Source organism: Myxine glutinosa, chromosome 1 (assembly GCF_964187855.1).
Source record: "Myxine glutinosa chromosome 1, kmMyxGlut1.1, whole genome shotgun sequence".
Classification (NCBI taxonomy): domain Eukaryota; kingdom Metazoa; phylum Chordata; class Myxini; order Myxiniformes; family Myxinidae; genus Myxine; species Myxine glutinosa.
Window position 1 is genome coordinate 93804409 of NC_136261.1, and position 15256 is coordinate 93819664.

Sequence of the window (15256 nt, forward strand, 5' to 3'; positions counted from 1 at the left end):
ACACCACCTTGGTGGTTTTTTCCTTCAGCAACCTTGTCCTTCCCCCAAACATTTTCCTGGGGTTTTCAGCCTTTACTATATGTGAATACATTTCGGCCCCCTTAATTGAGTTATACCATTGCCAAAGTAATACATAATATAAATAATGTACATTAAAATCATTTTTGTAACTATTTTGTGTATCCACCATTTTGTCTGACTCTGTTTTGTAGCACAAGAAGTGTCACATGAGTGGTACAAAGAATCAAGTAATTATGATTACATTATTTCTGGATTTCAACCAAACACAGGTAAACATGTTTTCTGCATTCACTACTTCATCATTTTAACTATAAAGGCATGTTATCCATCATACTAAATTACGCAATTTGGTATGTCTGTTTGTCTGACTGCGATACATTCGGTCGTTACTTATCCAATCTCAACCAAACTTGACAGGAGGACTAAGGGTCACACGATGAAAGTTGTAGACACTTCATTCCACCTCCCTCCCCACGTGGGTTTCCCTCCTTGGACAAAAGCTGTGTAAACGTGTATAAATAACTTATTGTAGCATTTAATGGGGCACCCCTACTGGAAGTAAATAATTATTATAAACCACAATCACGTAGGATTGCCTTTTTAACCCTCCGTTAATGCGGCGGGGTATCTCAAACCCCTTTTTCATGTTACTAACCATGTCCAAAGCTGTGCCGCACTAACAGAGGGTCAAAGAGTAGCTACTGCTGTTTAACACTAAACTGAAAGTTAAGAAACCCAACGTACGACATTATACAGTGCCTTCAGAAAGTATTCACACCCGTTGACTTGAACACATTTTGTTGTGTTACAGCCTGAATTTTAAATGAATTAAATTGAGATTTGTTGACACTGATTTTAGACTGGTCGGTATTCTCATAATTGTAAACCCACGGGCGTTTCTTTGAGAAAGTCGGCAACATATTTTTTGCTATGTGTTTTTGTATGCTGAATACAAAAAACAATGTTGCCAAGCTGAAATTTGAAGTTAATATGCCCAAAATGACAAAATGGCCACCAATTCATACTATAAAGATTAATATTTCAGCGACTAAACAATGTCGAAAGTTGATTTTGGTGGTTATACCCACATTTTTGGGGACAAGAAAGTTGATTAAGCCAAAATAAATTATTATCATGGCCACCATCTTGGATTCAAGATGGCCACCATGGTCAAACAGGTATGATTTCTAATATATCAGAACTTGTAAGCCATCAAAAGATTAATTATTGTAGTAACACATCCACTTTCATTCTGCCAAAAAATCTGGCCATGACGATAACTTTTCACATTTCATTCAATAGTTGTGTAGTTATTTTACTATACATATGCAATTCAAGACGTTTATACAAGTCTTCAGATTTAAGTTTGGTTTATGCATGTGAGGTCTTGGTTAACATCAGCACAGGTACATAATCCAGTACAAGGAAGTTTTGCTTTCCTGCACTTGCACCGGAGATTTCTGCAGCCCGTTTTGCATTGGCAATGAATAATTTCCAAACAAGCTTGGGGAATTGGCTCCAAAGACATAAGGATGGGTACAAGATCATTCTGTTCAATTTGCCATCCCATATCTTCTGGTTTGGGCAGTCTCTGTATGGCAACATTTGCCTGTCGCCACACCATCACCTGAAAGTGCACTCTTTGCATATGGAACCTGAAGGCATCACTTGTTGGTGGCAACTTTTCTGGACTGTCAGTGCGAGCAAAGAGCATATGGCGGGCCTCATCAAGTGAATCCACTGCAACCTTGTAAAGTCTTGCACATGAAACACTGCTCGTTTCATAGCATCACTTGTCAGTTTACCAAATCCAACATTCAAAACAAGGTCAAAGTGATGCTGAAAGATTTCCCATGCTGTTTTTTTTGGAATGGCCATATACAAATGAAGTAGTGTCTGTGCCGGTCAAAGCATGGAATTGAAGAATGGCTTTCTCTGATCCTTTCGGCAGCTTCTCAAACACTTCACGCAGGGGTATGTATTTTGGTTTTCTCGCTGTCCCAGCCATCAACCACACTTTGCACATGCAGGAAATTTCATGTAGATGAGCCAGCAGAATAATAAGGACATCAACATCCCTTTAAACAAGAACAATGTTGTCCATAGCCATCTCTTTGCTCATGTGAATGGCATGCAAAATGAGTCTAGTATCCCCTTCTTCATGGATGGCTGTGAGATTGGTCAAATTGAGACCTTGATTTGAGCTTATTTGAGCCCACTGTCTTCATAAGTATGTGTGACACCTTTGCACCATCCTGCCAGGACTTGAACAATGGATAATTTATAGTATTATGGATAATGGATAATTCAAGATTTGAGCTTCCTCATCAGAGAAACCACCAGCAACAACAATTGTTTTCTCTTGATCTTGAGTTTGAAGCATCAGTTCATCTGATATGAACTTGGCAAGGTCAACTTTATTTTCAGGAAGAGCAAGAAAACTTTCCCAATTGTTTGGAAGGGGAACATTGCGATCTTCGACGACTCGACGAACAGCATGAGTACTTCTGTTACGTCTTGATCGTGTGGATGCCATGATTGATATTTTCCGGTATCTGTCAAATACTACATCGTGTGTACACCACTTGCCAAGTCCTTGGTGTTGGGCTAGCGGCTAGGGTGCCGGCTTAGGATAACCTAGGATCCTGGGTTCGAATCCCGGTCAATCGCTGAATTAACGCCAGGGGGGTTGACTCAGCCTGTTTCATCCTTCCGAGGTCGGCAAATTGAGTACCAGTTCACTGGTAATTCCCTGCTTGTCGTTAAAGGCGGCAAAAAGGGTTGGCGTCAGGAAGGGCATCCGGCCGTAAAACATTGCTTCAAAAAGGGGACCGAAAAACAACAACCACAGTTCCCGAAAAAGGCCAACCCCCGCTTGCGGGGACAAAATGGCCTCTAAAGGTGGTTTTTGTCAAATACTACATCGATCCTTTTGTATGCACTTCCTTTTTGCAACACACATTCCACAAATGCATCTGCCACATGACCAAATGTTTTGGCCTTGTCTGGCTTTCCAAGTGCTACAACCAGTGCTTGGCCATCAATATTCAATCCTGATTCTCCTTCAAGTGTGATTGATGGTGGGCAAGTAACATGCTGTGTCAAGACATCGGCCAATATTGACTTTGTACCAGTTCTGAGGGATTTGTTCATTTCACAAAGTGATACTGGTATTGGCATGAGTTCATGTCGTAATATTACTTCCATGTTGACTTCCCGACCACCTTGGTAAGCAACAAGGAGACGGTGCAAGATACTTCGATCTACTTTAAGAATGGTCTGCTTGGCAGTGTTCTTGTCTTGCATCTTTATTTCATACAGGGTTGCAAATGTAGATGCATTATTCTTGTGAATAGGATCTCGAAATTTATAGTTTTATTTTATTTTAGATGGTGGCCATAATAAGAATTTGTTTTGGCTTAATCAACTTTCTTGTCCCCAAAAATGTGGGTATAGCCACCAAAATCAACTTTCTACATTGTTTAGTAGCTGAAATGTAAGCCTTTTAGTGCGAATTGGCGGCCATTTTGAATTTTGTCATTTTGGGCATGTTAACTTCCAAATTAAGCTTGGCAACATTGTTTTTTGGATTCAGCATACAAAAACACATAGAAGAAGATATGTTGCCGACTTTCTTAAAGAAACGCCCGTGGATTCATTGATTGGCAACTTTTGGAAATATCGGACCAGTCTATTTATACATAATACCCCATAATGTCAAAGTTGAATTTTTCTTTGAGTAATTTTTACAAAATAATCAAAAATTAAAAGTTGAAATGTCTTGTCAATAATTATGCAACCCCTTTACTATGACACTTCAAATTGAGCTCAGGTGCATTAAATTTCCTTCGATCATCCTTTAGATGTCTCGACATTTCTACAACTTGATTGGAGTCCACCTGTGGCCAATTCAATTGATTGGACATGATTTAGAAAGAAACAAACCTTTCTATTTAAGATTCCACAGTTGACAGTGCATGTCAGAGCAGAAACTCTACCATGAAGTCCAAGGAACTGTCCGTAGAACTCCGAGATAGAATTGTAAGGAGGCATAAATAGAAAACAATTTCTAGAGTGTTGAAAGTTCCCAAGAGCACAGTGAGCTCCATCATGAGGAGATGGAAATAATATGGAACTATCCAGACTCTTGCTACAGCTGGCCGTCTGTCCAAAGTGAGCCACTGGGCAAGAAAGGCCTTGGCCAGGGAGGTGACCAAGAACCCAATGACCACTCTGACAGAACTAGAGTTCCTTGACTGATATGGGAGAACCTGCTGAAAGGACAACAGTCTCTGCAGCCCTGCACAGATCCAGGCTTTATGGGAGAGTGGCCAGATGGAAGCCACTCCTGAGAAAAAGGCACATGACAGCACGCTTGGAGTTTGCAAAAAGGCATGTGAAAGACTCTGGGCGTATGATGCAAAATATTCTGTGGTTAATTATATGGCTCGAATGCAAAGTGCTACGTCTGGCAAAAACCAAGTACAGCTCATCAGACATCTAACATCATCCCTACAGTGAAGCATGGTGGTGGCAGAATCATGCTATGGCGATGCTTTTCAGTGGCAGGGATTGAGAGACTTGTAAGGATAGAGGGAACAATGAATGGAGCAAAATACAGGCAAATCCTTGAGGAGAACCTACTTCAGAGTGCAAAAGACCTTAGACTGCGGTGAATATTTATGTTCCAACAGGACAATGACCCGAAGCAAACTGCCAAAGCAACACTGGAATGGCTTCAGAACAATAACGTGAAAGTCCTCGAGTGGCCCAGCCAAAGCCCAGACTTGAATCCCATTGAGAATGTGGAAAGACTTGAATATTTCTGTTTACCGACGCTCCCCATCCAACTTGACAGAGCTTGAGAAAATCTCCAAGGAAGAATGGGAGAAACTCCCCAAATCCAGATGTGCAAAGCTGATACAGACAAACCCAAGAAGACTCAATCTATAATCGCTGCCAAGGCGCTTCTACGAAGTATAGACTCGTGGGGTTGAATGCTTATGTAAATTAGATATTCCTGTATTTCATTTTTAATTATTTTGTAAAAGTTTCTAAAAATACATTTCCACTTTGACATTATGGAGCACTATGTGTAGATCAGTTACAAAAAAAAATCTCCATTCAATCCATTTAAATTCAGGCTCTAACACAACAAAATGTGAAAAAGTCAAGGGGTGTGAATACTTTCTGAAGGTACTGTGTGGTGTGCTTATCGCGTCCCCACAGACTAACGGACCCAAGCCTAGATCTACTGCAATCTATACACCCCAGAGAGGACAATAATATGACCCTTCCTGCTGCTCCCATAGGGTGCGGGTATACTGGTTACTATAAATTATCCATTGTTCAAGTCCTGGCAGGATGATGCAAAGGTGTCACACATACTTATGAGTTGTTTCGTCTGGTTTGAATTCTCAGCTCAGCTCTAAGCTGTACTGGATTGGTGCTTCACAGGCAGCGTGTTTTATCATAGTGTAGAGGGCTGGTACGACAGCCTAGTAGTACCCCCACTTTCTCCTGAGCCCTCTTTCCTGAGCCTTCGAATCTCAGTCCATCTATAAACTATCATCTTGGTGTCTCGCAGCCAAGGTAAGGCAGCAATGTGTGTGCCCGTTCCTCAGATGGATGTGAAACTGAGACCTGTCTGCCAATATTAGTTGGTGGATGTTGAAGATTCCAGGATGTTTTTTGTCAGAGAGTATGTGAGTTTTCGCCATGATCCTTGCCAAATTCAAAATTATTGGCCCAACCTACAGGGTTATACTGCATCAGTAGCATAGTCATGTATCCCAAGAAATGGCGCTACCTGTCTGAAGGCCAAACTCGTTATTGACTGATCCCTGCCCTACATATACATATACATATATACTGACCTACGTGCTTATTTTACGTTTTGCATTTTACCAATGTTACCTCATAGTACTGCTTTTTCACAAGCCACTCTGTCATGGAGTAATGGAAGGGTGATATTAGTAGTGTAATAATGTTGCTTCTGGGACACCTCCGTTTAACATGGGAAATCCCTATCCAATGTCATTTACCCCCTTGTCTTTTTCAAAAATCATAAACACCTCTATTTCTCCCACCCTCATCTTTATGAACCTTTTGTCTGTAGTACCTATCCTTAATGTTGTTCATTAGACCACTCAAACACTACAAATATTTGTTTTCTCTTATAGACCTATCATCCTTCTTCTACATATCATCTGGCAGATTAATCTTTGACCCACTCAAACATTGACCCATTCACTTCCATATTAATTCTTTCCCTCCCTCATTGCCCCTAAACACCTATATTTCTCTCACCCTGTTCTTTACGAACCTTCTAACCTTTTGACATGTTATCCTTATTCATTAGACCACTTAAACACCTGTGATCCTTCTGACCTCATGGACCTTTTAACCTTTTACTCTTAATATCATCTGGTGAATATAACCCACTCAAACAACGACCCTACAAATATTTGTTTATGCGTGGGAAATAATTTAATTCTCCTACAACTCTCTTCACCATCTAATATATTAACAAAAAATATGTTTGAGTTTGGTTCTTTATTAAGATATTTTAACTGAGCTAAGATAAAATGGTAAACCTCCCTCAATGTTCTTGCTTGAGCGCCTCCAGTGCCACATACCATTTTTAAATTAAAGTATATATTTTCCTGACAACCATCAAAGTTTTCCGTCCACTCAAAAATATTTCCATCTTTTTTACCCAATTCACCGGTATTTAAATTAATTCTCTTATTTGTTTTGTGAACTTTTTTACCAGTTGCCTTTTCAATTATACCTATTTGATATTTTTCACATTCATTATGTTTTCCATTTATATACCAAGGTTGATTACACCTCCACTCTTTAGTCTGGTTGATACTTGGTTCTATCATTTATATAATAGTAAAAAAGGCGGCGGTAGCCCGTTAAAATCCCCAACCCCCCCCCTTTTTAACTTATCACTTATATATATCTTATCACTTATATATATCTTATCACTTATGTATATCTTATCACTTATATATATCTTATCACTTATATATATATCTTATCACTTATATACTTATATAACCATAAGGGAGACTATCAATTCCATTTTCTAAAATAAACCTCTTATCATCAAAAGCCCCCAATGCTTTCTTATTTATCTCTTCTGAATATAATTGATGTTTATAACTTCTTATTCCATTAATCTTTCTAAACTCTTCTTTCTTTGTTGTTAAACAGTTATAATAATCCTTAAAGTTTATTGTTTCTTTAATAACATTTTTCTTTACACCTTTTAACTTCTTATCAGTCTTTTCAACGTTATTCACAATGTATTTATAAGCATAAGCCTTTGACCTCAATCCCACAAATTCACTCATAACATTTCCTCCTAATTCATCCTTGAACTTTCCAATCACCTTTTTATTTTTAGAAGAGAACAACTCACTCTCTGGACTGTAATTACTCGTGTCATAGATATTAATGTCTCTTTTCATGTCTGAATAAACATCGTTGGTATTAATTTTCAAAATAAAACTATCTGTATCCATATAAAGTAGATTAACATCATTTTGATATTTCTTCCTCAAGTTATTATAAAAGTAATCATACATTAATGACTTTGATAAATCAAGAATTGTTGTTCCAATATAAATAGGTTTGTTCATTTCAATACTCTCTTTAATCAAATGGATCGCACAAAAGTTCTCAGTAAAGACCTCAGCTCGAGTAAAACTCGGTCTATTAATTAATTTTGATGCTTGTTCCCAAGATGTTGATAGTCTGATATTTTGTCTTTTCCTCACATTCTCCATAGTCTTACCAAAGACCGCATTATTCATCAATTTATAAAAGTCTTTCTCAAAATCTGTTTTTGACTCTGTTCTTCTTTGTGTATTAAAATCAATGTACCCCTTTAACCAATGACTTTGATTGAACTTTAGAACCCTATGGATCTTCTCTACTCTTAGACCTTTTGATAAATATTGTCGCAAATTTCTTTGGTGTAGAACATAATTTTTCTTGTTATATAATGTAGTAAGTAATTTTTCTGTTGATTCACCTATATCAAACGATCGTTGATAATCACTCAACCATTCTTTCTTTGGACTTGCTTTCTCACAAGCAAATGGGAGATCTTTGTGTAGGTTATGGAGTTCCTCTGGATATTTTAAATCAATTTCAAAATAATAACCAACTTTTTCTTCATCCAATTCTTTTTGTGTAGAGATACATACATCTTGTAAAACGTTTTTGTAGTCTTTTTCCTTTACCCATCTAAGTTTTCCATAAGGAAGAGCCTGAGACATTGCCCAGCCATACAGGTTGTTCGCGTCATAGTACATCAAGTAAGAACTCTCTTTCGTTGGATCATAATTTGGAAGATATTTGTTATTTGCTTTTGCGTATCTACTCGAGCAGACTTGTGAAATTCCACCTCTTTTTGCCTTTTCAATCATCAAAAGCATATCAACATCGGTTATCAAATCCAAATCTTGTTTTGTCATTTTCAACATCGCACTCCAGGCCAATCCAGGTGCTGTGTAGTAGTGAGCAGGATCCAATCCATATCCAGTGCGACAAACAGATCTAAAGGCTTCAAATACATCGGCCAATAAAAGCACATCAGTTTTGAGATACAAATCGTGATACTCGCCAAGATTCTTGATGTTATATTTTTCCCAAACATTTTGTGCGTGTACATAATCTTTATCAGATATATGACTATTATTTAATTTGTTATAGAAATTTTCTTTTGAAGGAAGTTGTGTTTCATTGAATCTCTCAAATGAGTCCATATAGTCATAGGGGTAAATTCCCTTTTGTGTTAGAAAATCTTTATCTAAAAAATACTCTGAAAGACATGGAAACTCTTTTAGATTTTGAACCAAGTTAACCAATGGACTTGCCATGAATTTAAATGTATCAAGAAATCTGATATGAGTAATAGGAGATGTGTGAATTGTTTTTGTGAATGAAATGTATTTCTGATCCGTGTTTGGAATTGCTGAGATACTTCCAGAAGTCTTTGAGAGTTCCTTGATAAATAGATGTGTATCATAATGAGCGTTGTTATGAAGAAAGACAGGAATGAAAGAGGGGAGTTGATAATTAATATTACAACTTTGATGAGCCGGACCTCTATATTTACCAGTGAGATGACAATGGTCTCTAACCTTTAGACCTTTACCAATTTTCTCCTCACAAATATGACAGACATTGTTTTTTATAAATTCCCTTTTTTCTTTACTTGTTAAGGACATTGGTTTATTGGTTTCTCTCATTATCTTGGTTAATCGAACACAGTCTTTTTCTAGTCGTTTCACAAACTCCTCTGGGGTATTTGAGCCTCTATACATCTCTAACTTGTTATATTTATCACCAACGGATGATTTGATATAATAACAAAAACCACAAGGAGTATGTTTTTGATATTTATTTGTGTATGATTCTTTTGGATCTTGAGAAGCAGTATCAATTTTTTCTAAAATACTTTCAAAATCAGCATATATAACAAATGGATGTTTGATCTTTTTATTTTCATCTTTGAATGTGATCTTTGAGCCTTCTTTAGGCATATTGATTACCGTTGATTTATGTTCGCCACAATAATTTGAATGTTTATCTAATCTTTCTTGTGAATTGAAGAAGTTAAGACAACGCAAACAAATATATATTTTATTTGTTCTCTTACAGACTTGTGGTTTTATTAATTTAGCAATATCTTTGATGTATGTATAATGTGAATTTTCGTCTGAATTAAAATATAGAAGATTAATATGAGTTTGTTTACAATTGTCAGAAAGCTTTAAAACCTGAATGTTGTTTGTTTCTGTTAGACCATAAACATTAACTGATAAATTATTCATCTTTTCAAATTTAGGAATATCATTTAAAGTCATCGGAAACTTTAGATCTTTCGTATTTAATGTATTCTCATATTTTTTATAATGAGATACTCTTTCATCATGAAAATGTGGAGGATGTAAGTGTGCTAAAATAGACCAGAGAAAACATTTATTGTCTTTATTTTTGATATTGATAACTGCTTTTCTATTTTTGATAACACTGGGTAAATCAATGTAAGAAGAAGCTTTTAGAGGATCTGATTTAAGAATATGAATGTCTATGTAAATAATTTTTCCTATATTGAATCCACTTCCTACGATTGAATTATCCACATCTTGCTCTTGTTTAATAAGTTCATCATAGACTCCTGATGTTTTAAAATCTTGATATGAAGATATAAAGTGTGGCTCAGTTCTCATGTATGGTGCATCTATAACTCCTTCATCCTTTGTCATTTCTAATTTTACTCCCATATAAAATTTAAGTGGTTTCATTTCCTTTAGTGTTTTTTCAATCAACGTTTGAACAGCAGGTTTAACTATTTCTACAGCATCAACTATAGACTCTGGTTCAGGAGGTTTGAAGTTAAAGACTCTTATTTTAATATGTCCTTTGAATGCTCCATCAGAGTTTTTAGTTGTGATAAAATTTGATAAATGTAGATTTGTTTTAAGATGTATTTTGAAGCCTTTCTTGAGGATATTTTTATTACATGTAGAACAGTGTTTTGTTTCAGGTGGAAGAGGGGAAAGTTTGTTTAAAATGTTGTATGTATGTTTTGCGGTGAGAATATGTTGTTTATAATATTTTACTTCCTTCTCGCAAGTATCACAATAAACCATATTTATAGCGTGAGAAAACGTGGTGTTTTATATATATCACTGTGCTTAAAATAAAACACTTTTGAGCTTTACAGCTCCGTTTTATATATATCGCTGTGCTTAAACTAAAACACTTTTTCACTCAGAATCATCTAAGTCATAACTATCACATGAATACTCAGAATCATACTCAGAGTCATCAATAAAGCTACTCTCATAACTATCATTTGAGCACAAACTATTAGTATCATAACTATCATCTGTGTTCAATGAAATACTATCATCACCATCGTCCAAGTTCAATGAAATACTATCATCACTATCGTCTGAGTTCAATGAAATAGTAAAATCTTCACTGCTGTATTGACTCATATTTAATTAGCAAGAAAAATATTCCCATCAATATCTATATACTTTCTTTCATTAACAGATTCAATCTCTACAATTTTTATATCAAAAGTTATCTTTAAATAATCTCTAACTATCATAGAACGAAATGACATTTCACCAGAAATATTAACATCATTCATTTTACTTAGATCTACACCCTTTGGATTATTAAAGAAAATACAAATGTCTCCTCTAGAATTATTAATGGTCTTATCATTCTTTTTCAAAGTATCGTGGTCAATCACTTTTTCAAGCTTTGAATAAATTGCCAGGAGTAGAGGAGAAACTTTTGTTAGATTTACTTTAATGGATGTCTTTCCAGGTATAGTTAGAGCTCTTCCTTTAAATGAAATAGAGGGGCTCATGTTATTTTCCATAACTGGTTTTACCCAAAAATTTCCATATTTATCTTTGTTCAATTTAACATCTTTGACATATTTTTCTATATCTTCCACCGAAGTAGAGATTGATTGAAATTTGTCTTTTGTGCTTTGAAACATTGTATTTATTAATGAATAAACTTGCGTTTAGTTTAAGTAAAAATTTACCACATAAATATGATAAGTTCTGAAGGATATTTAGAATTTCCAGACTCTCCATATGATAAATTAGAGAATTGTCCGGCTTGTGATAGAGTGGGGCTTAATGATGAGGATTCATATAAACAATGTATTTTCTGTGATTTAATTTTAATTAATGATAATAAGAAATATAAAAAAATATATAACTCTTTTAAATTAGAACCAAAAATGAATTACTTTACAAGATTAATAAGAGAGATGAATGTTAAGTATTGTGATGATAATACACCATTTCTTTCAAGGGAAGAGACTAATTGTATTGAGGAAATGTATAAGGGTTTAATGATATTTATTATTCAAAATAATTTTAATGGAAATGTTAATACAAGATACTATATAAATAAAATAATGGATTATTTTGAAATTAAACCCGAACTCAGGATAAAATATAGAGTTTCTCAAATAGCTCAAAAAAAGTTGGATAACTTGTTTTCCAAATATATAAATGAATGATTTTTTACCCGTTTGGGAAAATAAGATAAAATTTAATAACCATAAAAACATTCCAAATTCATTGAGATGTCTAATAGTTGGTTCAAGCGGATGTGGAAAAACCTGTTTACTTTTAAAGATGCTCCTTGGTTCTAATTTTTTAGATTATGATAATTTAATAATTTTTACAAAGTCAAGTTTTCAACCCGAGTATCAACTACTCTCACAGGGTTTTAATGCGGGTCTTAAAAAGGAAGACATTATCGGTTTATTTAAACTTCAAAACAAACTAAATGATTATAATATTGATGATATAATACAATTATTTTGTGATACACAGAAATCAAAATCGAAACCCATAACTTGTATTCTCAGTGATAATACGGATGATATACCTTCACCTCAAGATTTAGATAAATCAAAAAAGAACCTTGTCATCTTTGATGATTGTGTTAATGAGAGAAACCAAACAGTAATGGATAGCTACTATACAAGAGGGAGACATTCTTCTTGTAATTGTATATATCTTAGTCAATCATATTTTCAACTCCCTCGACGCTCAATAAGAAACAATGCCAATACTTTTATTTTATTTAAGTTAAATTCAATAGATGTAAATAATTTTTGGAGAGATAATTGCTCTACGTTATGTAGTAAAAAAGAATTTGAAAATTATATGAAACACACGATTGGAAAATATAAATATATTGTTGTGAAACAAGATGAGATACTAAATGATATTTTTCAATACTAAATGAATACCGAAGAAAGAGAAAGAAAGTTTAAGGAACATCAACAATTAGTTTCAAAAGTTGTTAAACAACAGGAAGAGATAAAGAAGAAACGGAAACAGAAACTAACTGGTGAAGAAGCCTTTGAAAGAAAACAAGAGAAATTCTTTAAACCACTTTTGAAAACTCAACACCCTACAGTTCCCACGGTAGAATTTACTCCGAAAAAACTTCAAATGCTCAAAGATTTTAGTCAGATAACAAAACAAGAACTTGGTGAATTAGAATATGATGACGAGGGATTATTTCGGAAACTTGAGCAGGTAAATCAACCCCCTAATTATGTTGTGGAAGCTCTTCAAAACAATGAATATTCTGCGGGTTCAAAAACCAGAGCAGGTCTCATTCCAACAGAAGAACCAGCAGTGTTTCATCTTGTGGAAGAAAAGGTATTGATATTTAATGATGAATTGATGTTCTTGAGTTCTACTCAACCAAATGTTAAATTAACTCCAAGATTAATGTTTCTTCTAACAAACCCCGGATTCAGCGGTTCAAAATATTTTGAGGAACCACTTGATATGGAAAGAGAGGAAGATAGGGTATATATTGAGTTGTTAAATACACTTGATTATGGAGTTTCTGTTGCTGGTAAAAGTAAGAAGAATGAGAAGGAGAAACATATTATTGATGCTTTAAGTAAGCTTGGTTCGGGTGTTAGTTTTCTTCCAAATGACCCATCACAATTAGTTAATAGGCTATTATTGTTATTAGGTAGTAAGAAGGCTGGAAACAACAATTGTTTTAATGAATCCTCAGCCATTTTAGATCAGTTGATGAACATGAAAATAATTAATAAATGTCAATACAAAGATATTTTATTAGATATTAAATAAGATGAGAAGCACAATTCTTAGTTTTAATTTCACAACGAGCGATTACACAGCTTCATTCCCTTACCCACTACAACTTGACCCCCTTACCTCATATGAGGCATCTTTGTTGTCAATGGAAACTTACAATACCCTTTTTAATATCACAGAGAAAAACAACAAGTTTAGTTATAATCCAGGCACTGCCTACAAAACTATAACTGTTTCACCTGGAGCTTACGAGATTTCTCAAATATCTTCAGAAGTCTCTCGCCTTATGAAAGAAAAAGGTGATGAACCAAAAAATATTGTAATAGATATTCAAACACACACTTCAAAATCAACTATTAAACTGAAAAATAATTATAAAGTTGATTTCACGATTGAAAATTCGTTCAGAGAGCTATTGGGTTTCTCTTCAAAAAAGATTGAAAATAACGGGACGTTTTACAGTGATAATGTTATCCAAATATCCTCCGGTATAAATTCAGTATTAATTCATTGTGATTTGATTGATGGTGCTTATAACGATGGAATAAGAACAAATACAATATTTTCATTCAGTGCATACTCAACCCCGATTGGTTATAAATTTAATATGGAACCAAAAAATCTTGTCTATTTACCTGTGTCAGGAAAAACCATATACAGAGTAAATTTTAGGATAACCGACCAAGATAATCATATGATATCCTTTAATGATGAAATTATATCCATCAGAATTCACCTACGTGAAGTTTTTCAATAAATAAATAATGGTTATTGTAAGAAAACACGAGTTGGGAAAATATAAAATAATTACAGGGGAGGGCATGTTCCTTTCACCAGACTATACAAGGTATGTGGGTAAAGGATACTATAAACCTAAGAGACAACGGGGTGTGGGTCATCAATTTCGAAATAAAGGAGATGGGATAATTGATACTCTAATGGGTATTGGTTCAACCATTCTTAAACATAAAGACCTAATTGGTTCAACTGCTTCTCTCATGGGAAATGTAGCAGGTGTTGTAAAGAGTATAAAAGATGCTCAAAAGGAGTCCCATAAATTACAAGCAATCAAAGAAATTAAAAAAGGTAAAACTCAACTATCTTCACAAGAACGACAAAAAATCATTAAAATACTTGGGTCAGGGTTTCAACAATTTTAATACTATATAAATACAAGTATGGAAGCGATTGATAGTATCTATGATTTGGATGATACGATTATCATTTCAAACTCTACTAAAAAGGAAGACTATTTTAAGGTAAATGCTATTACAGGAACCGACTGGAATTCAAACGGAACAAAAAGTTTTGAAATAAATAATCCACAAACTTACTTGAATATAGCTGATAGTTTCTTGCTGTGTAAATTTAAATTCACTAAGGCTGCGAATAATACTAATGCTACACTCGTAAATGATTTCTTCTGGAAAATGTTTGACAGTGTTCGCCTGTATATTGGAACACAAGAGGTTGAAGCGGTTGATTATGTCTCTGCTACATCTGAAATGATGAAATTTACACTATATTCGTTTGGTGATAGAATGGGTAAGGGAGCTGTTGAAGGCTTTATTCCTGATATGTCA

At 34.7% G+C, this 15256-nt stretch overlaps 1 protein-coding gene across 3 annotated transcripts in view; it reads left to right on the forward strand.

The window, feature by feature from the left end:
* LOC137426413 (uncharacterized) overlaps window positions 1-15256 on the forward strand; it is a 96574-nt gene that overhangs the window by 36414 nt on the left and 44904 nt on the right. For 2 of the 3 annotated variants that reach the window (XM_068114961.2, XM_068114962.2), the window contains one exon: window positions 213-290. The exons of the other annotated variant lie outside the window; for it this stretch is intronic. In XM_068114961.2, coding sequence (XP_067971062.2) covers window positions 213-290 — 78 coding nt within the window. The remainder of the gene's footprint in view (window positions 1-212; window positions 291-15256) is intronic. 3 annotated transcript variants of the gene reach the window in all.